Source organism: Micropterus dolomieu, linkage group LG13 (genome assembly GCF_021292245.1).
Source record: "Micropterus dolomieu isolate WLL.071019.BEF.003 ecotype Adirondacks linkage group LG13, ASM2129224v1, whole genome shotgun sequence".
Taxonomy (NCBI): Eukaryota; Metazoa; Chordata; class Actinopteri; order Centrarchiformes; family Centrarchidae; genus Micropterus; species Micropterus dolomieu.
In genome coordinates, this window is record NC_060162.1 from 10,921,700 (window position 1) to 10,947,151 (window position 25,452).

Sequence of the window (25,452 nt, forward strand, 5' to 3'; positions counted from 1 at the left end):
GAGATGCCTCACTCGGTAGCTAAAACAGACCATTCAACACATAGGGTGAAAAGATTTGCTGCAGCAATGTGCAGTATGACAGAAATATGGTGTTTTTTGAAAATTAAATTATGTAAACCTATTCTGGTACAACCCCATTAAAAATAATAAAATAATAATACAATTAGAAACCTGAAAATTAGCATAATATGACCTCTTTAATATTTGTTCACATCTGTGTGTTTTGGGACTGATGGTCAGAGTCAAGACATTTAATGACATCACCTTGGGCTTTAGGACACTGTAGTCACTACTATGTGCCAAACAATAAAAAGATTATTAGAGAAAATAATTGGCAGATTAATAACGATGTTTTGATACGTGGAGCTCTAATTTATAGGCCTATGCATATACCCTCAATGTAAAATATGACAGAACTTTATTTATCCCGAAGGAAAACTTTTGTGCAGCAGTTGCAGTACATATTGAGTGCAATATAAAATATCAATAAACAGATATGCAAAATCTGCTAAATCCAAAAAGCCAGCAATATAAACAGCTTTTTGTCTAGTTGCGTATGAGAAGTGGCATATACAACTATGAATATATGTAATGTTTTATTTATTTATTTGACAGTGTGATTTATGTACAGCCGGCGTCCCTCTTGTTGACATCAGCTGTAACCACAACGAAAAATAAAAAAGAGAAAGAAAAAGGACCAAAAAATCGTCCAATGAGAAAACGCCCTGTTGGCCCTACAGGCATCCCGTCATGCCCGTGGCCTCAGCGCTACGTCAGCAGTGATACCGAAACATGGCGGTGTCCATAGCACTGCGCCCGGCTGCAAATACTCGTGTGTTGATTTTAACTTTTCTCACAACGTTAATATTTCAGTGCAGTGTCGCCGATATTCACGCGGGTGACTTGACGTCAGAAGAGCCTCCTCACCGCCGGTTTGAGTACAAATACAGCTTCAAAGGACCGCATCTGTCTCAAACCGACGGAAGTATCCCGTTTTGGATCCACACTGGAAGTAAGTTTGTCCCCAGCTGTCAGCACCACAGAGCTGCTGGTCAACTAATGTTTAAACTTAACGTTAACGTTCACGACAACGAGGACAGCTGAGGTTCATGTTCACGGTTTGCAATGCAAGCTGCTTCCGCTCAGGCTGTGGAGAAGTGACAGCGGTTTGCTTTGTTCATTCAAAACTGCACCGGGGAATGCATACATTGTGCACCCGAGCTTTATGTTAGGTGAACAGTGATATTCAAACGTGTCCTGGGCTGATTTAAAAACTGCACGTTAAAAGGCTCTGATGGCTGCCAGAGTGTAGAACTTTTTTCCTCTTGCAAAAAAAAAATAGGCCTTTGGATTCTTGCATCACACAGTGAGTTGTCCAGTTGCTGATAGGAACATTCACTAAGGGCTGCACGAGATTACACTGCATTTTCTCTAAACAAGCATTGATTTAAAGTCTGTTACTAAAGATTGTTTTGGTTAGTGATAGATATACTGATTATTTTACAAATGAAGAGTCAAATATGACATCATCCTCTTGGGGGATATTTTTCTTTCCTTTGTTAGAAAGGACAATATAGAGGTGACAGAAAACTCATTGACAGTAAACAAGGGGACAATGATTGAGAAGCTGGAATTTGGTAATGTTATGGGCTTCTGCTTCGTTTGATCATTTTGTCTGTCCAGCACTCAAAAGTTATTTAAGTTACAATGATAAGTAGCCCTCGACATTAAAAATTATTGTCGATTAATCCTATTTTCACCACGGTATTTAAATCTTTATGTAACACTTTTGTATAAACACATTTGAGGAAAATTATCTTCACTTTCTGAAACAGGTACTGAGGCAGTTGAAAGATTAGAGAGTAGGCACACCCTGATAACGCTGCCTTATAATAACAATACTACAAGTTAGCCGGCATGAGCTCTTTCGGATCGAGTGGAAGAAGGAGCCATGCATAAAAAGGACTGTCACTATAGACTACTTTTGTGTGTATGTTTTCTCACATAATTTCTCATTATTAACCACGTTTTCATAGAGAACATCGAACATAACATGCTCCTGAATTCCTGCTCACTCTCTCCATCTCTCCTCCTCATCTCAGATGCTATTCCCAGTGCAGATCAGGTGCGCATTACGCCATCGCTCAGGAGCCAGAGGGGCACTGTGTGGACAAAAAACAAAGTCAACTTTGAACACTGGGAGGCTGAGGTGACCTTCAGAGTGTCTGGAAGAGGCAGAATGGGAGCGGACGGCTTGGTAAGGAGGGGTGAAACTTATGCGTCGGGGAATGTGTTATACTATACATCTTATTAATGTAGTTTTACATTTAACACACTGTATGTCCAGAACTATCTGCTTCGCTCAGGAGCACGTTTAACTCTGACAGAACACTGAACTGGCATGATCGATGCATCTACATTTGGGCTGGGTATTTACCTGGTTATTTAACCTCAATACTTTTTAAAGTACCAACCAACATGTGTCTGTAGCATCGAACGTTGTTGATGAAAAGTTGGTATTGAGTGCTTGGTCACATTCTTGCTTACTTTAATCCAATATTTCATAATCTAAATCAGTAAACCTTTCTTACTTTAGACCTTAAATGTTATATTTTATGTAGGCAAAGTAAATTAGCACATTTTGTTAAATTAAAAATAAGTTAAAACACGTTAAAGGTCCCCAAAATTGAAGAAGTATTGGTAACTCAGTAGTCATATTAACTCAGGTATCAAAAATCTTACTGCTACTACTACCCTGCAGTTAGCACTTGAGCCACAACCTTACACCCAAAGATTTCCGACTTCATAATTGATGAATACACCAAGCCTGACTATATGTTGACCATGCTGATGTGAGAAATAAAAATTAGCTGTAATGAGAGCTGAGGACCCCCCTCCTCCTGTCAACAACGGTTAAGTAAGACTGAGCTTATGAAACTTTGCACATCTGACATGGAGAAACCCGAATTTGAAGATAAGTTGCAAATCCTGTTTCAGGTGGTGTGTTGTGCCCACAGGGCGTAATGACAAGCATTTTCTCATATGACGGACAAACTCTTGTGAACAGCATGAACATCTTGAGCTAGCTTGAGCTGTAAACAGTCCACCTTTATTAAACTTTACTCGGCAGCCTTAATGAAACACATCACCCAAATTATAGGCTAAGTTGTGTAACTATTAGTCAGCCGCTGTCTTGCCTGGAATATTTATTGAAGTGGTCTGAACTCAGTGGGTATTTCTTAGCAATATTTAAGCAAAATAATACAGGTTCAGAGGAGATGATGTACTGATCACGACTGGATACCCATGAATTGATTTGTGCTGAATAAGTAGTTTGAGGTTTTTAATGGACATATTTTTGATGTAGTTAAAACATGTCTCTGGACGATTTTGTTGTATCAAGGTATGATGGCTAAAAATTAATTCATAGCCTCAGTATAACACTTAAATAAATACTTATATACCTTTTTTATATATATTCTCTTACATTCACAGCTCACTGTTGATCTGAACATATTCATCAGGAGAGAAACCTAAGAGGCAAAAAATGGCTCCTGCGTTCTACTTTTGTTTTGTGAATGATGCTAAAACAAACTAATATTTGCACAAAATTTTCTTCGTTTAAAAGGCTGTGTGGTTCACCACTGCACAAGGCCTCGACGGCCCCGTGTACGGCGCCGCTGACCAGTGGAATGGAATTGGAGTCTTCTTTGACTCTTTTGACAACGATGGAAAGGTTGGTGTCAACTTCACATTTCCAAGAATTGTTTAGCCCCAGCTATTCATGATTTTTCTTTCTGTTCTTGTTTGGTTGAAACTGCCAGTTCAAAGATGATCTGCAACAGAGGTACTGCAACAATCGCAGCTTCTCTTTGGTTTAGTTATAGGTGAAGAGTGTTGAGCTGATCCATTTGTGGGGTTCACTTTACATTTACATATTCTGCATCTTAACATATTTGTTTTGACCAGTTTTGGTGGTTTAAAAAAACCTATATGTACAATTCTTTCTTTACTCTTGTTTAAATCTATCTATCGATGTCATGCAAAACAATCTTTCACAGGTCCATTTATATCACATCTGAATGTTATTTATTTGTGCTCAGGTGTGGGATCTATATTTTTGAATAAGATTACCTAAAAGCAAAGCTACCTCTGATCTTCAAATGACAAAAATAAAGGATTAATGGGTCTCCTTGTTTTCTCATCTTCACTCCAGAAAAATAACCCAGCTATAATTGTTGTGGGAAACAATGGCAACCTTGTTTATGACCACCAAAAGTAAGTCAACATTTCTTTTGTTTTGCTCTGATGTCATCACCAACTCAAATTTTAACAACTTAAAGAAGATTAGGAAATATGATTATATTTGCTTGGAAAGTAAATAATCCTCTATCTTTCCTAATCTCCCCCGGCCCAGTGAAAGCTTTAAATCACTTTTTAAATGCCATTCCAGTTTGTCTTAGATTTCACACTGTTTACTGTACTGCTAAACAAATATTTACAAAAACATAAACGGGCATTAATGTTATTTACTTATTTAATAAACTTAAATCAGAATTTCCCTGTTCATGCTCAGTGTCTATGGGGAGTCTAGTGCTATATATAGATGAATGTAACTGTTATAATTGGTCTGAAAATGTTTTTTTGATCCAGTGATGGCACCACACAAGCCCTCGGGACCTGTTTACGAGACTTCCGCAACAAACCTTATCCTGTGAGAGCAAAAATAACGTACTACCAGAAGACTCTGACGGTAGGAGAAACCATAAACACTCACATGTTAAGCATCAAATACAAGAATTAATACCTGTATATATGAAGTTGTATACGTGTGTATATATATGAAGAGATGATGTTTAATGATCAGCACGGTCAGTGGTGTTTTGTTAGCTGTATCGTTGTTCTATCTTCCTCCTCAGGTGATGATCAACAATGGTTTCACTCCAGACAAAGAGGACTATGAGTTCTGCACAAAGGTGGACAACATGGTCATTCCCAGCGAGGGCTTCTTTGGCATTTCAGCTGCCACTGGTGGTTTAGCAGGTATTATTCTATTCTCTGTGTTAAAAACCCTTAAAAGTTTTAATGTCAGGATCTACCTGTTTAAAAAGCTCTGTATTTTTTGTTTGTCCTCTAACTAAAACTCTTATCATCCGTGTTGAGTCATTTATACATCAGACTTGTTGTCTAGGCTCCGCTGAAATACGAAATGATGTGAAATTGTCAAGCGCCGTGGCAGCATAATCAGGCTGCTTTGTGGTTATTCCACTGAAATTTCTGTACGTATTTCTAAGTAAGGACTGTTCAGGACAGCACTTTACAATATGGTTCACGAAGTTTTGAGTAGTTACAAAGAAGCCAACTTGGAATTCCCTCATAATGAATTGTTAAAGTAGTTAGTGAATAACTCCGAATGCAGGACTAGATAGCAGATAATGGTGATTTACTATAGAACTGACTGGGAGATATCTGAGAATTGACAGACTGACAACTTTTTTCATGAGTCGTCCGGATTAACTCTGAACCAGCTGCTGATCGGCACACAACTATTAATGACTAATTACTTAATTATTAGTTACTCTTTTTGTGCCCCCTCAAGTAAAATGATATATCATACTAATTTGTAACTAAATACTCCAGTATGACTTCATAATTATGACAAGTAGCTACAGAGCTTTACTAGTGAATTTAACAACTCTGTAGCTGCTTGTCATAATTAGTGGAAGCAGAAGAGGCATGACCTGTAACACAACAGCGTGTCTGGTGTGACATACGTCAAGCAGCATCATTGCTTTCTAAACAGTAATGATGGCGTCTGTTGAGGTGTGTTTGTTAGCCGTGCACATTTATGCCACTCTGCAAACACAAGCAAAGCTGCTGTGCATCGTATACAAAATGATCAGTGCGAGCAGTGTGTTTGTGCGAGTGATTTGATGCTAACTGCCGCTTGCTGCTTTTTAAATCTCCCATGGTGGTAGAGGAAAAAAACGTCACACACCCCTGTCCCGTCCTGCCGACTCCCCCCTTTTCACACAGACGTTAAATCTGCCCTGTTATTACCTCCGTGTTTTTACGCTTTACACAGAATGGCGAGCCGGAATAACATTGCAACATTCCTGCTATTATCCTGTTACAGAAAATAAACACATATTACCATTGTTATAACCCACTATTTTTGTAATTACCATGGTATTGCCTTTCCTCCTACATTATAACCCGTTATTATCTTTTTATTACTGTGCAGTAATGTAAATGTTCATTTCTGTTATTTTCTAATTCAGAATTTCTTTCCTCCATCAGATGACCACGACGTTTTGTCCTTTTTGTTATTCAGACTCACAGAGCCAGGCCAGCAACCGGTAACTACATTTTCCTAGAGCTCCTAATACTTTCCCAGTGTGTGTGCCGTTCACTTCCCTGTAGCTGTGTGTCTCTGTGTGCAACATGCATGCATGCGCACTACATAGCCTAAAGCACTGCCTCTATTGAGTTCAGAGAGGGTTTTTTTTTTGTCTTTCCCATTGAAGCCCCCACCTGAATCTGAGATTCCTAAAGAAGAGAAGGACAAGTACCAAGAGGAATTTCAGAACTTCCAGCAAGAGCTCGACAAAAAGAAAGAGGAGTTTCAGAAAGAGCACCCAGATGTCCAAGGAGAGCCAAGTTAGTTTTCTGAAACCAAATGCCCCAATCATAAAGTGATCATTAAACATAAAATTGTTGTTTTTATTTTAAGTGTTTATTATCAGATTTATATTATCTGAATAAACCAAGTTAGTTTGTGTGGAAAATAATAATATAAATAAAAATATCCTAATATACTCAAAGAGACACGAGCATGCCCAAATTTTACATTTGGAATACCTCATGATAGGTTTGTAGGTTTTTATCTTAATTGTGTTTTAATCTTGGATGTTTGTATCCTCTGCAGCTGAGGACTTGTATGAGAGCGTGAATGACCGGGAGATCCGTCAGGTGTTTGAAGGCCAGAACCGGATCCACCTGGAGATCAAACAGCTGCACCGGCAGCTCGCTATGATCCTGGATGAGCAGAGGCGATATGTTTCGGTCATCACCGACGAGGTCGCCAAGAAAGGGATGAACGCTGAGTCAGGACAGGTGAGCACGTTACTGCCAAGAGACGAGTTCACACCAGAATGCACATAGTTATGGGTACAGGATTAATAAATTAGAATTGCATGTTTAACACAAGCATAATTGTAGGAATCTGAATAATAGAGGGTGCTTCTACAAAATTATATCTAGTCAGTTGACCACTTGCAACCTGCTCAGATTTATGTTTGTTCCGTTCAGTGTAATTTCTTACTCTAGTTGAAGTTAAGTTTATGACATTTATGAGAACTATTAAACCTTTTTAATGACTGCTTTATCAAATGTCAACACTGGAGTGTTTAACATTCAGACCGTTATGTTATATTTCTCCTTTAGCTGGACACTGCCGGTCAACAACAGTTGAGCTCTGTTGTAGCCACCCAGCAGGAGGTTCTCAAAAACCTGAATGAGTTGAGGTAAGTAACGACAGTGTCCGTTGTTGTTGACGTTTGCTCAGTGTTAAAAACTAGTTGTTGTTTTTGCAACAAACATAAAGACGGATCCGTGATACTTCAGAAAAACAAGGGAAATCCTGGCGGTTAAATCCCTCAAATCATATTTAATCTCGGGATGCAGTCGCCACACAGGTGTGCTGCCAGCCCGATAATCCAGCTGCAGTAACAAGTCCCTCCACAGTCGGTCAGTCACGTGCATGTGCGCGCGCGCGCACACACACGCACGCTTAAAAGCCTCATCCCTAAATGGGATAATCATCACACTGTAAGCTCTAAACCATTTTACTCATTTGTTTGATAAAATAAATAGATTAATTACATTTTAGGAGTTAAGCAGTTGTATACTGTAAATTAGACCTGCTGTAAATACAGGACTTCTTTGCAGAAAATTGGACATATTCTCAAACTTTTTATCAGCAGCCTAAAGACCGGGGCCATGTGGGGAAACCCAAAAGATGACTGAGTTAGAGGGTCTGTTTTGAAAAGATCTCTGTGAACAAGAATTGTGTCATTGCTGAGGCATACAGTAATTACTGCATGATAGGCATAGTAGTAGTCTTCTTCTCCTTTTTCTTCCTCAAGTTTAAAAATGGTCTCTCCTTGCCACTCTCAGATGACAGAGTGCACAGATAACACAGCTTAAGAGATTTCATTATGTTGTGCCTTCCACGGCAAAAGATTCAAATGATTCACAATATTTTTATGTTTAGAGCTTGCATTTAGTCCATAACATATATGAGCTTTTGTATTGCTTTTCTAAGGTGCCTGTGCCTGTGGACAGATTAAAAAAAAAAAAAGCCTGACCTTTTTAGAATTTCCAGATTTGTATTCATTATTTCTCAATTACACTAATGGTTAAGTTATGAATTATGTAACTAGTCTGCTTATGTCAACGTTTCTGACTTGTGCGTTTAGCTGTTAATTGAAAATAACTTACAAATCAACTGTTCGGACAGAGAAATAATGGCATATTTTTGGCCTGTTGCTGCAGTTTGATTGTGTGTCTTAATTTGAACACACCATCTGCATTAAGAATTAATCAGAATCACACGATATTAAAGATTTTATTTTATGTAACATTAATCTCTTAGTCGCATGTATCATAAAAGAACCAAGCTGTTTATATGCCCTAAATCCAGCAGGACATTCATCCTCAAAATTATTTTGCATACATGATTTTCTTTATTATATTGTTGACCCATAAGTCAGATGAACCCAGACTCTCACTTACACATGTCTCAATTTCTAATTCCACCCAAACGCTTCTGTAAGTGAATTATGTTGTGTAGATGGCAGGGAAAGACAGAGTTTCTTTAATGATTAAATTTTAAGAAAGCACATTATCAGAGTGTTGCACGGGAGTAAGATGATTTGACACAGTGAATAAGTTCAGACCCTGGCAAAAGGCTGCAGCTGCTCCCTCGAATGTGCTAATGTGTGCGACTGATCTGTATTACTTTGTAGATTAAGCGCTCAGTTTATCCTGACCCATCTTTTAAACACAGAGTTTATGATAGGACCTCATCTCAGACTCTCCAAATATCCAAGGAGGGCTTTCTGCACATAAATGGGTCACTTGTAGAAGATGAAGATTAGATGTAGGGTTTAATAAATGCTCATTTGCTTTCTCAAGGGAGATTTTTTTCCCTCCCTCTCCGTGAAACAAATTAGATTTTGTTTATATGTCATCCCTGTCCATCCTTTCAGACCTCAGCCATGTGGCCGAGCAAGAAAAGGCCAAATCTTAGCACCATTTTGTCCTTATGAGATTAGGAGTCTTTAAATACATCTGTCATATGCAGGAAAAACATGGGTTACCTCCAATTGAGTTCTTGTCACAATCCCTTCTTTATTTGTCAAGTCACTTTTTTCTTTATAATCGTCTTAGATGTGTTTAAGATGATAAGGGAAACTTATTGCTTTCTCCCTGTAAGTAATCAACTTTCAGAAATTGCATTTTGTTGAGAAATATGATCCAGGCTCAGACGTCTTCATTCTCTTCTGAGACTGGTTTAAACTGTAGTTTTACTTCATTTACTGATGAAATTGAAAGTGAAGATACAGATTTACGGACTTCACATTTTCTGACTGGTGAGCCGTAATGGTCTTGGATTTTATATTTTGATGTCTTTTTGAGGGAGTGATGTATGGAAATTTCTGACACTACCATCTGTAACTAAAAGAAAGGCGCACACACACCCAGATGGATGCAGTGAACCAGGAAAAAACAGCACCTATCGTCCGTCTGAATGTGTCAATATCTGAAATGACTTTTTGGCCCCTCACACTGCTCAGGTTTAGTGTGAAATGGTAAACGCATACAAACTTAACAGGATTTCTCTACCCCGTTAGCAGGATGGGGTATAGATGTTAGGGCAGTGACTTTTAACCCTCTCGACCATGAACTCTCCATGAAATCTTTAGGATACTTAAAGGAATAGTTTGACATTTTGGGAAATACGCTGGAGTCTCAACTGGGTGCCTTCAATGACAAAGAAATAACCCAGAAAATAACCATAAGTTGTTTTTAAACTTTTTGGTATGGATTAAACAAATAGAACAGATGTAATGGGTTAATTAGTGAGCATTAGAGGTGCTGGTAGGATTTTTATACCTTTGCACAGAGCCAGTCCAGCCACGTTTTCAGTCTTTATGCTAAGCAAAGCTAACTGGCTGCTGGCTGTAGCTTCATCTTTAGCGTACCGACTTGAGATACATCTTCTTATCTAACTCTCAACAAGAAAGCGCAAATGTCTTTCCCAAAACTCTCGAGCAATTCCTTTAAACTTGTAAGAAAGTGAGTTGTTACAAGAAAGTTCTAAAAAGACAATAAAGAATAAAGCCAATCTAAGGTAACCTTTCATGTCATTATGTCAGCTCACCAGTCTAAATATTATAACAACCACCATAAATTAGACAAAAACGTAATACAGTGTTTATACTGGATTAAGTCTGGTATTTCTGGTAAATGTTGGCCGATAACTAACGAGGTACTGCAGCACAGAAATGTCTAAATATATTTAAGCTAATGTATAAAATGACTCCATTACATAGTTTGGCAATCAGAAAGTTTATTTTTCAACTGCAAAACGTTAAAACTGTTAAAATAACAAAACACTTATACGGGATCCTTCTAAAATCCAAGATGTTTGTTTGTTTATGTTAGATATTTATGAAAAGCAAGGTGTTGGAAAGGAGTAGGTGGTGGTCTCAATAATACAGTATTGATTTGGCTATACTGCATATTAAACTGGTTCACTAGTTTATTTAACAGCAGTTGTTATTCTTCTTTAGTCCACAATCAAAACCCAGCACAGACAGAATGAATGTACATGTGTTTATTCATTCTCACCCATCACACCACCCTCTGCACGCTGTTTCCTGTTCTTATTAAAGGATACGTTCACTCTTTTTGTATTTTTTTTTTATCTGTCTCTGGATTCCATATTGCAGAGAGCGTTCCTCTGTTGTCTGTTTCTTAACCTCCTGTACTTGTAATCTGTTGTAAGAACATGTTTTTATAAGGGATTAATTTAGCAATCATGACCTCTTTTATCAGATGGTAATTTTCTGTTTTTCAAACTTTGTGAATATGTAGCCTCAAGCAAATAGGGATTAAAAGATTTACTTTGGACAATTTGTATTACTGTAAATAAATGACACCCCACAGCATATTTACTGGACATCATGTTTCCCAACATGAATTCTTTCAACACACAATGTATGAAATTGAGTGCTGAGGAAATATTTTGATTAAATTGTGAGGTATTTATTTGGTATTAAAAGGCTGTTGCAATATAGATGATTTGTATCAGTCCTTTGGGGAGCCAGTTGCAGTATTAATGTATATTGCGCATTGCTCCTACAGGGACTGTCACTAAGTGTGTCTTCTTTTTATTACTGCAGAAACTCTTTCTACGAGTCACTGAAACAGATCGGCTCAGCCCAACACCAGGGTAATGCAGTCGGTATGGGAACGTATGAGACCATTCAGCACTTCAACGAAATCAAGGAACACCTGCACACAGTCAAAAGGGACGTGGAGCACCTGGTCCAGCGTAATGTTCAGGTGCAGATCAGAGCATGCAATCTCTCTTTGAGCGGTTTATAAAATAGATCTGCTGACTGAACTCTCTCTTCTGTGTATGTCCACACACAGAATCCTGCTGAGAAGGTTATGAAGTGCCCTGAGGTTCCTCCCATGCCTACCTGCTTATCCACTGTTCACTTTGCGATCTTCATAGTGGTCCAGTCGGTCCTGTTCTTCTGCTACATCATGTACAAGTAAGACATCACTGTTTGTATTTGGCCCATACGTGTGCGTGTGGATTTAAACAACTCTCTAATGCTTTGTGTCTCTCCTTCTTTTCTTTTGTAGGAGTCAACAAGAAGCAGCAGCAAAGAAGTTCTTTTGATTAAATTAATTTCTGAAATGAAAGTGTGTAAATGAGGGAATGTCCCTTTTGGTAATTTGTTTTTTTTTGGTCGGATTATTTTCAGATTGTAAATTATTGTACTTGGAAAAATTAGTTTTGTTAAAGAAGTCCGTTTTAATTAATTGCAGACTTTTAATTTGATCATTAAATCGTTGTGTATGAATGCTAGTGTGGATTTCAAACATGATGTAATATGTTCCTTACAGTATTTTTGGTTGGTCAGATTCTTTAGATTTTGTGTTCAAAAGTTGAAATCTGCCACTGTCCCATTTCAGGAAACTGAACTGACAGAAAAAAACAACAAACCTGTGTTTTGACATGTGCAATTTTGTATAAAATAATGCTGAACTATTGGTGATGAAAACTCAGAGCAGATGTCTGCTTCTGTTTATCTGTTCTGATTAAGTCAAACATGTCAGAATCTGACATATCCTCTACCTGAACAATTTACATAAACAGAAAACACAAATCACTCTGTGATGTCTGCTTATTTCATCACGTGAGATACACTCCACACAGGATGCATCTTCATTGAATAATATTTATCTTATATGAATCTCTCATGATTACAGTTTATTCCAGTTAGAAGCTACAGTACAAAGATTTGTAGTTTGGAATTCATATTTACACAAAAGTAAAATTGTAGAAAAAAGAGCAGCCAAGTGATTTGACGATAACACAGTATATCTAATGGATCAAATGGTGACATAAAGGTAATAATAAATTCTTTCTTTCTTTCTGAAGTGTTTGGGCAGCAAAAACTGCTGAAAAACTCACCAAAATTGGCACGTAGGTTGCAAATTTCACCCACTACTCAGGCAAAAAAAATGGCCCTCATGGTGGCACTATAACGATCAACTTTACGTTTTTGGCAATTATCTCAAACAGCTTTGTTTAGAGTAAAACCTTTTTCATCATTTTAATCTCTGGATCTCTGCATCTTTGCTACAATGGGTCTTCTGCTCTAAAAATGTCAAAGTATGTGACTTTTTATCACTTTTCTCAAAAACCTAGTTTTGCAAACTCATCCTAGATGTCGCCAATTGATCTGAAACTTTGTCAGGATAATCTTTGGACATAGCTGGTCAAAGTTATCAAAAGAATTTTGATACGTCGATCCATTTTTTTTTTCATACATTTTTATTTTTGTGTCTTTACCTACAATTTTACATAACACTACATACACTAGGGGGTGCTACACTTGAAAAAAGTTTATACCTCGTAATTTGCAGGATGGATTCGTACAAAATTTGGTTTGTACAATCTAGCGTGACTATGCAGTTGATGTATAAAATTTGGTAATAATTGCGCAAAGTGGGCGTGGCTTATTACAAGAAATGTAAATTTCAAAACATTTCTCATTCCAAACATCAAAAAATCGAAGAATCACCCGTATGTCCTAGTATGTGGACATCCGTATGTGTCCACACATCCATGGATATGTGACAAATGTTTGCCTCACTGCAACCTATGATCAACTCAGAAGTCAGTCACTCTACATTTTTCAGAATATGTTAATTCAAGTCTTTCTTCAAATGCTACCAAAATCAACACAGACATTCTCTAGATGGTTGATGTCAAGTGTCTCAAAGGGTTTTTAAGATCGGTCAAATGGTGAGTCTGCAGTGATCTTCAAAATCTTGCTGTAACTTGTACAGTATGAATAACTTTTTTTTGTTTTCTATCAAATACCACCAAACTAATTGACAACACACACAAAACCAGCAGAATGATTTGTGATTTTTTTTCAGAATTTTCATACCAACATCTTGACTGTTGTAAGCTGTTTAAGTTTAACCTGACAAAACTATCCAGGTATGGTACATGTGACATCACTACCTCAACTTGTGAGGTGATGTGTAAAAATGGCCTCTCTAATGAGGAGTAGCTCGGTCAGTAAGTCACCTACTCTGCAGATCCAGGGTTCAAATCCCCAGGTAACCGTGAGACTTGCTGACCATAAGGGTTGTTCAGGTCTCTATTTTATTTGGATCGAGTGATTTTCTCTGCCTGAAAGTGTTTGTGCAGCTTAAACTTTAAATCTTGGGAAAATAAAACATTGCTGGTGAGTTGAACATTTCACCCAGTAGTCAGGTACATATAATGACACTCTCTGATCTCAAGGCTATGCTGTAAAAATCAAATTTGTGTTTCTGCTATTATCTCAAAGGCCAAATTCTTTCATCACTTTAATCTCTCAAGTCATCTGCATCTCTTCTTCTCCTTTGAAAATGTCAGATGTTTCGTTTTTCACAACTTGCTTGGATCCCGATCATTGCCGCTTGCGCCTACATTTAATTATTTATTTGTAATTTCTGTGTACAGTCAAGTTTTAACCCCAAGGATTTGCAATTATAGGTAGGGGCCCTCAGTGGTAGCACTTTATTTTAAAGGTTCAGTGTTTAAGTTTTAGGCCCCATCCACACTCTATTTTAGTTTACAAACGGAGAATTAAAACGAATACGATCTCCGTCCACACCAGCGTTTTAGCTGCGTTTTGGTGTTGATCTCCTTCTACATTAAAGCGACTGAAAACACACAGTTAGTGGCCTCTCAGGTACACTGGGTATGCGCGTGCCGATGTAAACATGAAGCAGATGTTAGTTCGTAGTTACAGAAGATTTGGCGAAAGATTAAATACAGACAAAGAATCAGGTGCATGCACCAATAACGACCTGGGACTGCTACTGAATTTAACATGGGAGTGTGGCGTCAGAAAACAAACTGGGAGTCATTGCAATGTAAACGGCGACATGCACAGTACAAGTGTAGGCAGATAAGTGTTATTTGCAAAGTACAGAATATTTTAATAAAAATACCATGTCAAAAACCCGGCCAGTAGCATAGTGTTTCTGCTTTGCATGACTTATAATGGTGCTTTCAGACCAAAAGTGAAGCAAGCGTCGGGGGTGGTGAGTTTACATACAAAGTCAATGCAAAGACAAGTAGAGCTGCGATTTCCTGTCGGGCGGCGCTAAGCGGCGCTTCGTATGTCTCCGAGGTTTCAGAGCGTGTGGAGAAGGCCAGGCAGAGCGGGGGATTGAAAATCTGCTGGCCGGCTGAGAGCTGCTAAACTTGGGGAAGAGGAGCAGGGAGCAGCGCTGCAACCATTGCGCAAATAAACACCCATAGTCGGTCAGATTCTGCTCTGACAACTACGCTGTTTACTCGCGAGAGGAGCTCGGAGTTATTGTTATTAAATTAGCTTTTCACTTTAGTTTTTGGGATTTTAACGTTGATTTATCATCACTGGAGCTTCTCAGCAGCTAGCTTCCGTGCACATCCGGTTCCAGTGTTGTAGTTAGCGTCGTTAGCTCTGTCGGACTGCGACTTCATATTTATATAAAAACCGGACAAAACTGGACATTACTTGGAGAAAAAAAGTGAGGATTCTCGCGTTGTGTGTGAACACTTGCAGCGAATGTACTCAGAAAAGTGTAGCCAGGTGATTCGCAGTTGGTCTGAAAGCACCATAAGACCCAATCAGAGAGCCGAGCGTAAGGGGCTGCGTCATCATTTCTAAAGTCCTCTGTTTTGGCCCGTCTTCACTAAAACGCCCTCCGGAGTTTTGAAACGCAAAACGGGGTCTACAGCGTTGCCAAACTTCTCCGTTTTAGGTCTTCGTTTTCGTTGTTGTAGTCTGGACGGGAGGTGCAAACTTCAGTGTGCAGGTCTCCGTTTTAATTCAAAAACGCAGTAGTGTAGATGGGGCCTAGTGGTGAGGGTTGCGACACACCTCCCTGATTTATAAACAGTAGGCCTAACACAGTATAACGTAACTGTAAAATAACACACATCAACAAATCAGACAGTGTGTTGACCCCCGAAGAAAAAAAGTTTTTATATTTTGATTTCTTTCACATTATTCCAGTAAGATGTAAGAACAAGATTTTTGTTCTCAATAATATATTTATTTTGTGTACTTTGTAGGGGATGTCAGGTCTCATTTGATGCAAAAAATATAGTATAAGCCATAAATTTGGTATTGATAAGAACTCATTTGCTATCAGTTTCTATTAGCCTACACTTATAGTGAAAAACAATAGTTATAACACTTATAATTAGCCTAAACAATATAAAAAACATTTCAAAATGGAAAATTCATATTCCATTTTAAGAAACCTTAATAAAACATTACTACCTTTAAAAACATTTTGCTCAATGGGTGAAGATGTGAAACTTACCTCCATACACATACAATGTGATGAATACATCATTTAATGGTACATTAGAAAGCAATTACTGGTCTTTGACACACAAAGAAACATGTTGCACTTCACACACTTCACAAAGGTCTTCCAGTTGCATCCTTCTCTCCTACACTTTATTATGATGATTAATACCAAAAATATTGAAAAATAGCTGAAAATGACTCCCACTGTCCCCTGCAAAGGAAATGGACTTAAAAGTGTATTTTAAAAGGCTTGAAATATAACAAAAAGATAGGTCAGGCTGTCATACGTTATAAACGAAAGCATTATCAACAATACAAACATGATATTTGTATAAATCTGATCATTAACCTTTCTTAGGGCCGTAGAAGCTGCTTGCTGTTTTTCCTGCCATTTACAAAAGACATTTGCTCTGTTGTCCACACCCCCGTTGCTCTGACATCACTAGAAAACCCAGGATTTACTCTTTACTATTTTACTTTACAGTAGGTCTACATTAGGACTGAAACAGGCTTATATGGATGGTGTTTAAAATACAGCCCCAGTGTCATGTCCACCACAGAGGACAAAAATGAATTGCCAGGTCTCAGAAGGATAAAGCATTAAACACTAATATACAGTAATGGCTGCTTTGTAAGAGTTACAATTGAGAAAAACATTAACAAAAACTTAGCACCCTCGTATCTGCTTCAAACTACATTATATAGTTTTATAGTGTATTATAATTCACCTACCATGAATAGAATGACTTATAAATGCTAAATAAAGTTTACTTTCAGATTTTAGCTACTGTTAGCTACTACCACTGAAAACCCTTTACACCTGGCTGTGCCCCTTCCTCATCTGCTGTATCTATACAGGGAAAAAGAGATTACAAGACTGAAGAGTCTACAGCCATGTTCTGTGAGTGAGTACACCAAAGTATATAGCTTTGGCAATATTGTTTACATTACATACATTCATGCCAATAAAGCTAATTTGAATTTGAATTTGAGTACACTGAGACAAAGGCTAAGTGTTTATGTTTAGCAGGTAGCATTTAATGTTTATGTTATGTTCAACGTCTTACTTTAGCGTCTTAGCATGCTAACATTGGCTAATTGCTAAGGCTGATGAGATTATAATTAGAATTAAAGCTGTAAGCAGCGTAGGGCGGACCCTCGCACATGTAGCACAATGGCCACGTTGCAGATTCTGGAGCTCTGACAGTGTGGCTGTGAATTTGCCACGGGCTTCGGACGCTGCAGAAACGTGTTAATCATCACTTCCTGTGTCTGCTTTGTGGCGCTACATAGCACTTCGCACTACGACTATAACTGAACATGTAGATGTGTTCGGGGTGGGGCTATTATCAAGCACGTAAAGTTTGGTGCAGATGTGAGCATCTACACTGAAGTTAAAACAACTTCCCCTTTCATGGTGAATCATCGATTTTGGACGCCACGCGACGGGCACGCCGTTTCACGAAAACTCACCGCTTGTACAACTTTTAATCATCAAGGGCTTTAGAGTAGACAGGAAAAATCTGAAAGTCGGTCGGACTAATTCTCTAGGAGGAGTTCGTTCAAGTATTAAGTGTGTAAAAAATCCAAAAATAACCATAAAATGGCCGACTTCCTGTTGTGTTTAGGGCATTGCTCCAAGAGGCTTTTTTGAACATCTGGACATGATACATGTGCCACAGAAATTTCATATATGTAGATAAAACGTGCCGCGGGAGCTGCTTCGTTGAAGGTCACTTCCTGTTGCCAGCAGGTGGCGCTATGACTATGGATGAATGTTATCTTCTACATGTGTTCAGGACGGGACTCTTATTAAACGTGTAAAATTTGGTACAGATCTGTGCATGTACAGTCAAGTTATACAACTTCCTGTGTAATGGCGAAGAGTTTAACTTTGCCACCACGCCACCGCCACACCTTTAACTGCAAAGTCACACGTTTTACATCATGGCTTCATCAATGTGTTATGGGTTTTCTGGGACCGTTTTGTAGTTGATATGTCCAACCTGCTAGGAGTAGTACATTACAGCACAAAACGTGTCATTTTCTGTTGCCAGAAGTGTTGGGCAAGTTACTCATAAATTGTAATATATTACTAGTTACTTATTACTCCTTAAAAAAGTAATATTATTACTTTACTTATTGCTGGGTGATAAAAGTCACTAGTTACGTTACTAGTTACGATACTATATTACTTTCCACTGTTTCCCACAGAATGACAGCGAGGGGGGGGGGGTTATTCTAACGTTGGACATGTTTGTGCAACGGTGTTCATGAGAGAGGGAGAGAGAGCGAGAGAGAGAGAGAAAGAGGGAGTGAGCCAGGAGAATCTGCACGAATATATGCTCCTCAATACAGCTCCTTAATCAAAAATGATTTTTAATACGCCTAGTAAAAATTTCGAAAATCACTATGTGGCGTTTGTACAACTTTTAATCGTCAATGGGTTTAGCCTGCACAGCGAGAATTTGAAGTTGATCGGACTAAATCCCTAGGAGGAGTTTGTTAAAGTACAAAGTTTTTGACCATTAAATCCAAAGTGCGTCATATTTTATACATGTAGGTGAAACTTAGTCCGGGGGCTGATCTGTAGGGGGCGCTAGCGAGCCATTTTGCCACGCACATGCCTGAAACACATAAAATACAAAATTTTTCGCACTCCTGAATTTTGTGCAAAGTTTGGTGAGTTTTCGAGTATGTTTAGGCCCCCAAAATTGAGGTTACTTTGCAGAAAAAAGAAAGAAAGAAAATAATCCCTTTAGTATTAGACAAATTAAAATCTTGGGCACCAAACTTTTACAAGTCATCCTGAGGGAAATGGAACAGAAATGTCTGAACCAGATTTGATGACAATCAATCCAATAATGGTTGAGGCATTTCACTAATTGCCAGAAATGTCAACCTCATGGTGGTGCTATCTCAGTAGGATTCAACCTCTGGGGAACATGAATGTCTGTACTAAATTACATGGAAATCCACTTGTTGCTGAGGTATATGAATCTGGGCCAAAGTGATAGACAGACCAACCAACTGACATTGCCATCAAACATTCAGTTTTTGCTCAGCTGACAATAAACAGTGATGGATGAAGTACACATCCTGTATTTAAAGTAAATGCACAAATACCCTTGTCAAAGTATCAAAAGTAAAATGTAGGCTGCTATTAGCATGGTTATGTTTGTCATTGGTTGGTGACATGACTAGGCTAATGACTAATTTAAAAATACAGTAGATAAACTATTTATTAAACAATGGCATTCATCATAAACAGGTTGCCCTGGTGTGTGTTTGTGTGTGTGCGTGTGTGTGTGTGTGTGTGTGTGTCAGTGATGGACGATGCATTCAGGTTCTTTACTCCTTTAATTAAAAGTATATATAATAAAGTATATATTAAAAAAATGCTCATTGCAGAAAATAAATGTCCTGTGACTGCTACACTATTATGAAGGTTCTTAGATTAATTCATTACAAATAACTTAAAATAATTAAAGGGAAAAGCAGCAAATCTTCACCTTTGTATTGGAAAAATGTCTTAAACGATCAAAGTTGTTGCCAGTTAATTTTAGTTTCCATCTAATAATCGTGTCAGCTGTACTTTTATAAACTGTACTTTAATTTATCACAAAAGATAATTTTTTTAAAACAGTTTTTTAGTAAAAATCTTACTTTGTAAAGTTATTAGTAACTAAAACTAAATAATATATATGTAATATAAATGTGAAGTAAAAAGTACAATATCTCTCTCTGGGATGTAGTGGTGCAGAAGTAAAAAGTGCCATGAAAAGAAAATACTCAAGTAAAGTACAAGTACCTTAAATTTGTACTTAAGTACAGTACTTGAGTAAATGTACTAAATTACTGTCCACCACTGGAAATGGCATTAATTTTATTAGGAATTATTATGAAGTGGTGCTGTGAATTGTGGCAATATACTGTATATAACCAGCCAAAGGAAACCTGAAAGCTTATCAGAGATTATTAAGACACTGAGGCTTTCCTTCAGTGAAAAACACAGAACTGTTTGTCAATCCTGTAGCCCGGTACTATGCAGGTACAGTGGATGGAATAGATGGTTATTTAAATTATGCATTTTAATGTCAAATAATTAAAAAAATGTGGGCCTAACGATCTAAGATGAATTACCTGTAAGGTTCAAATCTATGCTGCATGTCATTCTTCTCATATATTCCCCACATTTCCTGTTGACTGCGCAATCAAATTATCTCAGTAATATATACTTTATTTTTCTCTATACTCAATAATCAAACCCCTAAGAGTTGAAGGAAAGAGCATTGTAGTGTAAAAGGAGTTATCTTAAAGAGAAAAACATGCATTTACATGTAACATAACCAAAGTTATTGCAAGACATATTTGATTGAAGATGAGCATTTCTGAAATGTTTCAATACTGGGGTAAATCTACGTGCTTCGCCAAGCTTGCAGATTGTGATGGAGTCGTGGGATGACATGAGAGCTGTCTCCTCTCCACCTCTCATCCTCCTGTGTCAATCATCCTCCCACTGAACAATAGCACGGCATGAACGATTGCTCCACTGGGGGATAAACAAGACTCTAATCCTGCTCCTCTCTCTCTCTCTCTCTCTCTCTCTCTCTCTCTCTCTGCTTGGTCTCAGCAGAATAAGCTGCGCACGAGCCGGCCCGTACTTCACTAATATGATTACGCACTATTGGGCGGAAGCAGCATATGTGTTCCCAAACTGAGGACACCCATCTCCAAAACCATTTTTACGATGAGCGCTGCACCTCATTCCTCCAAAGAATGAGCAAAGTGTCAAAATTAATAAAGAGAAACATCTACAAAGGTCTGCATGATTTAAAAATAGAAAGAAAACAGGCCATCTGCCTCTTAGCATAGTGGAGCAGGGAGGATTAAATCCAGATTATGGCCAAAGCAAAACGTTGTGTGTGTGTTTGTGTGTTTGTGTGTGTGTGTGTGTGTGTGTGTGTCTGTTGCTTGTCGTCAGTGTGTCCTTGGCTCCATAGTCAAGCAGCAGGTTAGCTAGAGAGCTACCACTGGATTTGACAGCTATAGGAAGGCGAATCGGACACCATAAAGGGGAGCAGCATCAGTTTCACCTACGAAAAAAACCTTCTCATCGTTGCAGAGTAAACCCTCACAAAACTCAAGATGGCTTTCTTGATCAAGAGCATGATTGGGAACCCCCTGTCAGGAATAGGTCTTGGTGGTGGAGGTGACAAAGAAGAGGAGGCCACCCCCTCAGATCCAGCCAAAGCAGCAGGGATGACACGGGAGGAGTATGAAGAGTACCAAAAACAGGTGGTGGAGGAGAAGTAAGTAGCAACATGGACAGTACTCCACTTTATATTGATGCCATTGGCCCATTGAAAACATTATGGCTGCAGAATGTACAATCTGACCTTGACAAGCATACAACCCTTCATTTCTTACCTTTTCCCTCTTTTCCGTTACATTTATCCATATATTTTATTTTACTCAAAGCCTAAAAAAATGTAAACATGTATTTATCATTTTTATGAGTTCACAACTAGCAAGCTGTTTCTTAGAGATGCATCTGTTGCTGAAGGTCACAGCAGAGATAGCACAAGAGGATCTTTTCTTTTTTTCCAGAATTTTCTACACACTGAGGCTAAAGGTCATGCTGGGCCTGGATCAATAATCTCCCATAATCTGTTTATGCATCATGAGCAGTTAGGGGTAACATTTTGAGGTCCTTTCTAGTTTTGAATACAGCTGAGTAAGCAAATGTAAAACAGCTGTTTTATCACACCTCCAAAACATGGACTTCAGGGCAGTAAATGTTGCAATAGTTATGAGGAAACACAAAAAATCACGTGGTTAAGGATCTGTGTTCATGCAGCAGGGAAATCATTCACAATCACAAGCAAAATAACATTCATTTATTTGTCATTTGAGGTTGCCTGAGTCTGCTTCGGAGAAGAGTCACTCTTCTTTTCTTGTCTCTGGAATATCTTCTGAATTTATTTTTTTTAAACTTTTAAAACTCTACAGTAATATGAGCTGCAGGTAGTTTGGTTTGGTCCACCACAGTGTTGTTGTCCATGGTGTATTATGATCAGTTTGTCTTAAATAAAATAAAATAAAGTTCCAGTTTCTTTCACTATATCAGACATGGAAATAATAAAATGTACACTTAGCAACAATGTGATTAATCCATTCTAAATTCAGTTGTAAAGCAAATTATATTTTCTTTTAAAAATGAGACAAATATGGAATTTGCACATCTGTGATACAAAGTAGATTTTGCAGCATCCCGCAGATTCAGGTCGGCCTGTATTACATAACAAGATGAATGCATCCTCTTCCCTCTCATGTTTGGAAAATGACTATTTGTTTTAAAAGATGACATCAAATGATTGATTATAGATCTTTAGTAATGTATTCAGATTTCCTGATCCGGCCAGATCAAGAATTTTAATGAATGTATAGTTTCTTTATGGTTTTGTTAGATACCTAAGTCGACTGTGTTATTCTGTGTTTGTTTGTTGTTTCACTACAGTTCAAGTTGCGGCGTCTTGGCTTGATTGCAAATCTGCTGGACTCAGTCTGGCCTAATAATCCCACCTTTAATTAGCTGAGGGAAAGTACGTGAGTCTGGCTTTGAAAATGCAGGGTCTGACAAAGTGCAGGCTGCTGGTAAACTCATGTGTAATGAATGTTGAATTATTACCTTAAATCAAATTTAATGCCTAACACAGAATACAGCTTTGGTGTATTTTCTAAATGAATGGATCTAAAGCAAGTAAACTAACACTGGAATAACTGAAAGTACATTATTCATCATCATTATATTACTATGCCAAAACAATTTAGGGGATTTCAGATCTAAGTAATATTATATATTTACCAAAACTGCATATAACCCTGTTCAAACTCAAACTGAATGTCGAACCAAATGCTACATGTTTTGGCTTGTTGCCAGATACGTTTATCCAAAAGTAAAATAGAGTCAATGTTTATAACAGTCATAAAAAGTAGACAACAAAACCCAGTTTGTGTATCTAGCATGTAAGTTTTAAAATATATGTTTACAGCAGTTTTGGGAGGTTAATAATAGTTAATCTTGAATGAAAAGCCAATGACGATACACCTATTTTTGTATACAAAACCTTACTTTCTTTTAAAAATATATTTTTAATGTTTTCTTTATGAATCTGAATCTTAGTTGTCACCTCATTGGTTAAACTGAAATCTTTTTTTGCAGACATGATCTCCTGCATTAATGATATTCAGGTGAACTGGAGGATGTTGTGTTGAGCTAGACTGTCTCTGTTGTTTGTTATCTGATGTGGATGTGTGTACCATTCTGGATTAAGATACAGTAAAAGCAATACAGACTGAGCCATTGAGAAGAAACAATTTTTGTTATGAAAATCCAAATGCTGAAAAAATCTATTATGCTTCTCTTGAGCCGTTGAGACACAGATGGCAAACAAGACAGGCGCAAACACATGGTTATAAAATACCATTTTGCTGGTATTTTCTTGTAGCTTTTCCCTTTATGTTTTACAGGAAAGAGATTAAAATTATTAATATTTTGTTTTAACTGACCTGGGATGTTCTTCAACTAACAAGACCAACAACAAAGGTTACAATGTTAATTATGTTTTTTTTATATTTCAGGATGGAGAGGGATGCAGATTTCTTACACAGGAAGGCAGAGAGGGCAACACTCAGGGTGTGTCTCAGAGACAAATACAGGCTGCCAAAGGTAAGGAGCGTTTATCCCTATACAGCTCTAGTGTAATTCCTATTTTATTTAAATTATTTTAAAGGTAACACTTTACTTTAAACCACGCACTTATAAGCACTACACAGTATGAATATTTGTTATATGGTTTATAACACAATATAATGTAGCTGATATAAGGCAATTTTTAGAAGTGTTTATTAATGTACCACATTTGTCAACAACCATAACTTCTCCTATGAAGACATATTTCATATTATTATAACATTTTTTTTTACCATATTGTCATTCATTACTGTACTATTCATTATTATTCATCACTGTATATACAGCAGCCTTCCCTTGGGGATGCACACAGGAAGAGTTACAAAGACATTATAGTGTGTTTTAAATGATTTATTAAATGTTTATATACTACTTGCTAAATGCTAAACAGGCGACTTTAAAGTAGATTGTTACCAATTGCTTCAACTCTACCTATGATGCTGTTTCTTTATCAGTTTCCTTTTTCTTTCATCATATTAAATACTACTTTTCTCAGTCTTTTAATAAGGACTGGTAATTATAATCAACAGTCTTATTAAATGGCTTTTAAAGTGTCCTGACTGAGCAGGCAGAGCATCAACTAGCTGCTTCATGGTTGAGGTTTTCTTTAGCTCTTGGCAGCTACAGCTTGGACAACAGGAGGTGGAAGCCATGCCAGTAGATTAGTGAGAAAGACGTTCAACCAGTGTCCGGGAGATGTTAGCTTGTGTGTCCCATATTGCACCTTGAGTCTTATAAAGCCAAAGCTGAGCAGGTGTCCCAGGCTCATTAGGGAGCACCAGGCAGTGTGAACTGACTTTAAGAAAGAACAACATCTACTTTAGTGGATGTAAAACGAACAATTTGAAAGGATATTTTATTTGCTGTAATGGCAGGAGCACAAAAGGTATGTTGGGGTTTTATTTAAGCCATTTATAGATTAATACCAGTAGAGAGTCTTCAAAGCCTGTAAATTAATCTGGAGGTGAAAACGTGCTTGTACTGAACTTTTTCTTATGGGAAATACTAAATCAATTTCTAATGCAGGTTTTCTTATAGCTGATTTTTATTCATCTGAATGCAGTGGTGACCTTGGCTGCTGGAGGCGTTTTTCTAATAGTCTGATGCAACAGACCCTCTATTGTTCAGTTTTCTGCTGTAAACAATGGGCACATTTCTTTTAATTGTTTGTCTTTTAAATTGAAACCGCATATATATAATGAGGACATGAGCAGGAGACTATCCATATAAATATAATTATTTTTCATTCTTGCCAGCTTAAAAAAACAACAAGCAACAAAGGTCTAAGTGTCTTCATTAGAACTGAAATATGCATTTTAATTGGATTTTCAACAACAATAAGGCACCTGAAGGGATCCTGTTCTGATTATTTTCTTTCAATGGAGAAAAGTGAGGACAGATGTACATGCTTTCAGGTGTGAGATAGTAAAAAAAAAAAAAAAAAATATATATATATATATATATATATATATATATATATATATATATATATATATATATATATATATATATATATATATA

At 37.6% G+C, this 25,452-nt stretch overlaps 2 protein-coding genes across 2 annotated transcripts in view; both read left to right on the top strand.

Annotated features, from left to right (window-relative positions):
* Positions 1 to 753: 753 nt before the first annotated feature.
* Positions 754 to 12,473, top strand: lman1 (lectin, mannose-binding, 1). Its single transcript, XM_046066720.1, has 13 exons — positions 754 to 1,012; positions 2,103 to 2,257; positions 3,629 to 3,736; positions 4,217 to 4,278; positions 4,654 to 4,753; positions 4,920 to 5,043; positions 6,301 to 6,359; positions 6,528 to 6,660; positions 6,929 to 7,116; positions 7,447 to 7,526; positions 11,472 to 11,634; positions 11,725 to 11,849; positions 11,944 to 12,473. Exons 1-13 carry the CDS (start codon positions 793 to 795, stop codon positions 11,978 to 11,980), a joined length of 1,554 nt encoding a protein of 517 aa, XP_045922676.1. The 5' UTR covers positions 754 to 792; the 3' UTR covers positions 11,981 to 12,473.
* An 8,570-nt stretch (positions 12,474 to 21,043) lies between these two features.
* The window catches only part of cplx4a (complexin 4a), a 6,439-nt gene continuing 2,030 nt past the window's right edge, over positions 21,044 to 25,452 (top strand). Inside the window, exons 1-2 of the mRNA XM_046067280.1 lie at positions 21,044 to 21,487; positions 23,820 to 23,907. Coding sequence (XP_045923236.1) covers positions 21,324 to 21,487; positions 23,820 to 23,907 — 252 coding nt within the window. The 5' untranslated portion in view covers positions 21,044 to 21,323. The remainder of the gene's footprint in view (positions 21,488 to 23,819; positions 23,908 to 25,452) is intronic.

Coding starts and splice junctions, on each gene's coding strand:
- lman1 (XM_046066720.1), top strand. CDS start 793: ATGGCGGTGTCCATAGCACTGCGCCCGGCTGCAAATACTCGTGTGTTG. Junction 5,044..6,300: donor TGCCACTGGTGGTTTAGCAG/GTATTATTCTAT, acceptor TTCCTCCATCAG/ATGACCACGACGTTTTGTCC. Junction 11,850..11,943: donor TTCTGCTACATCATGTACAA/GTAAGACATCAC, acceptor TTTCTTTTGTAG/GAGTCAACAAGAAGCAGCAG.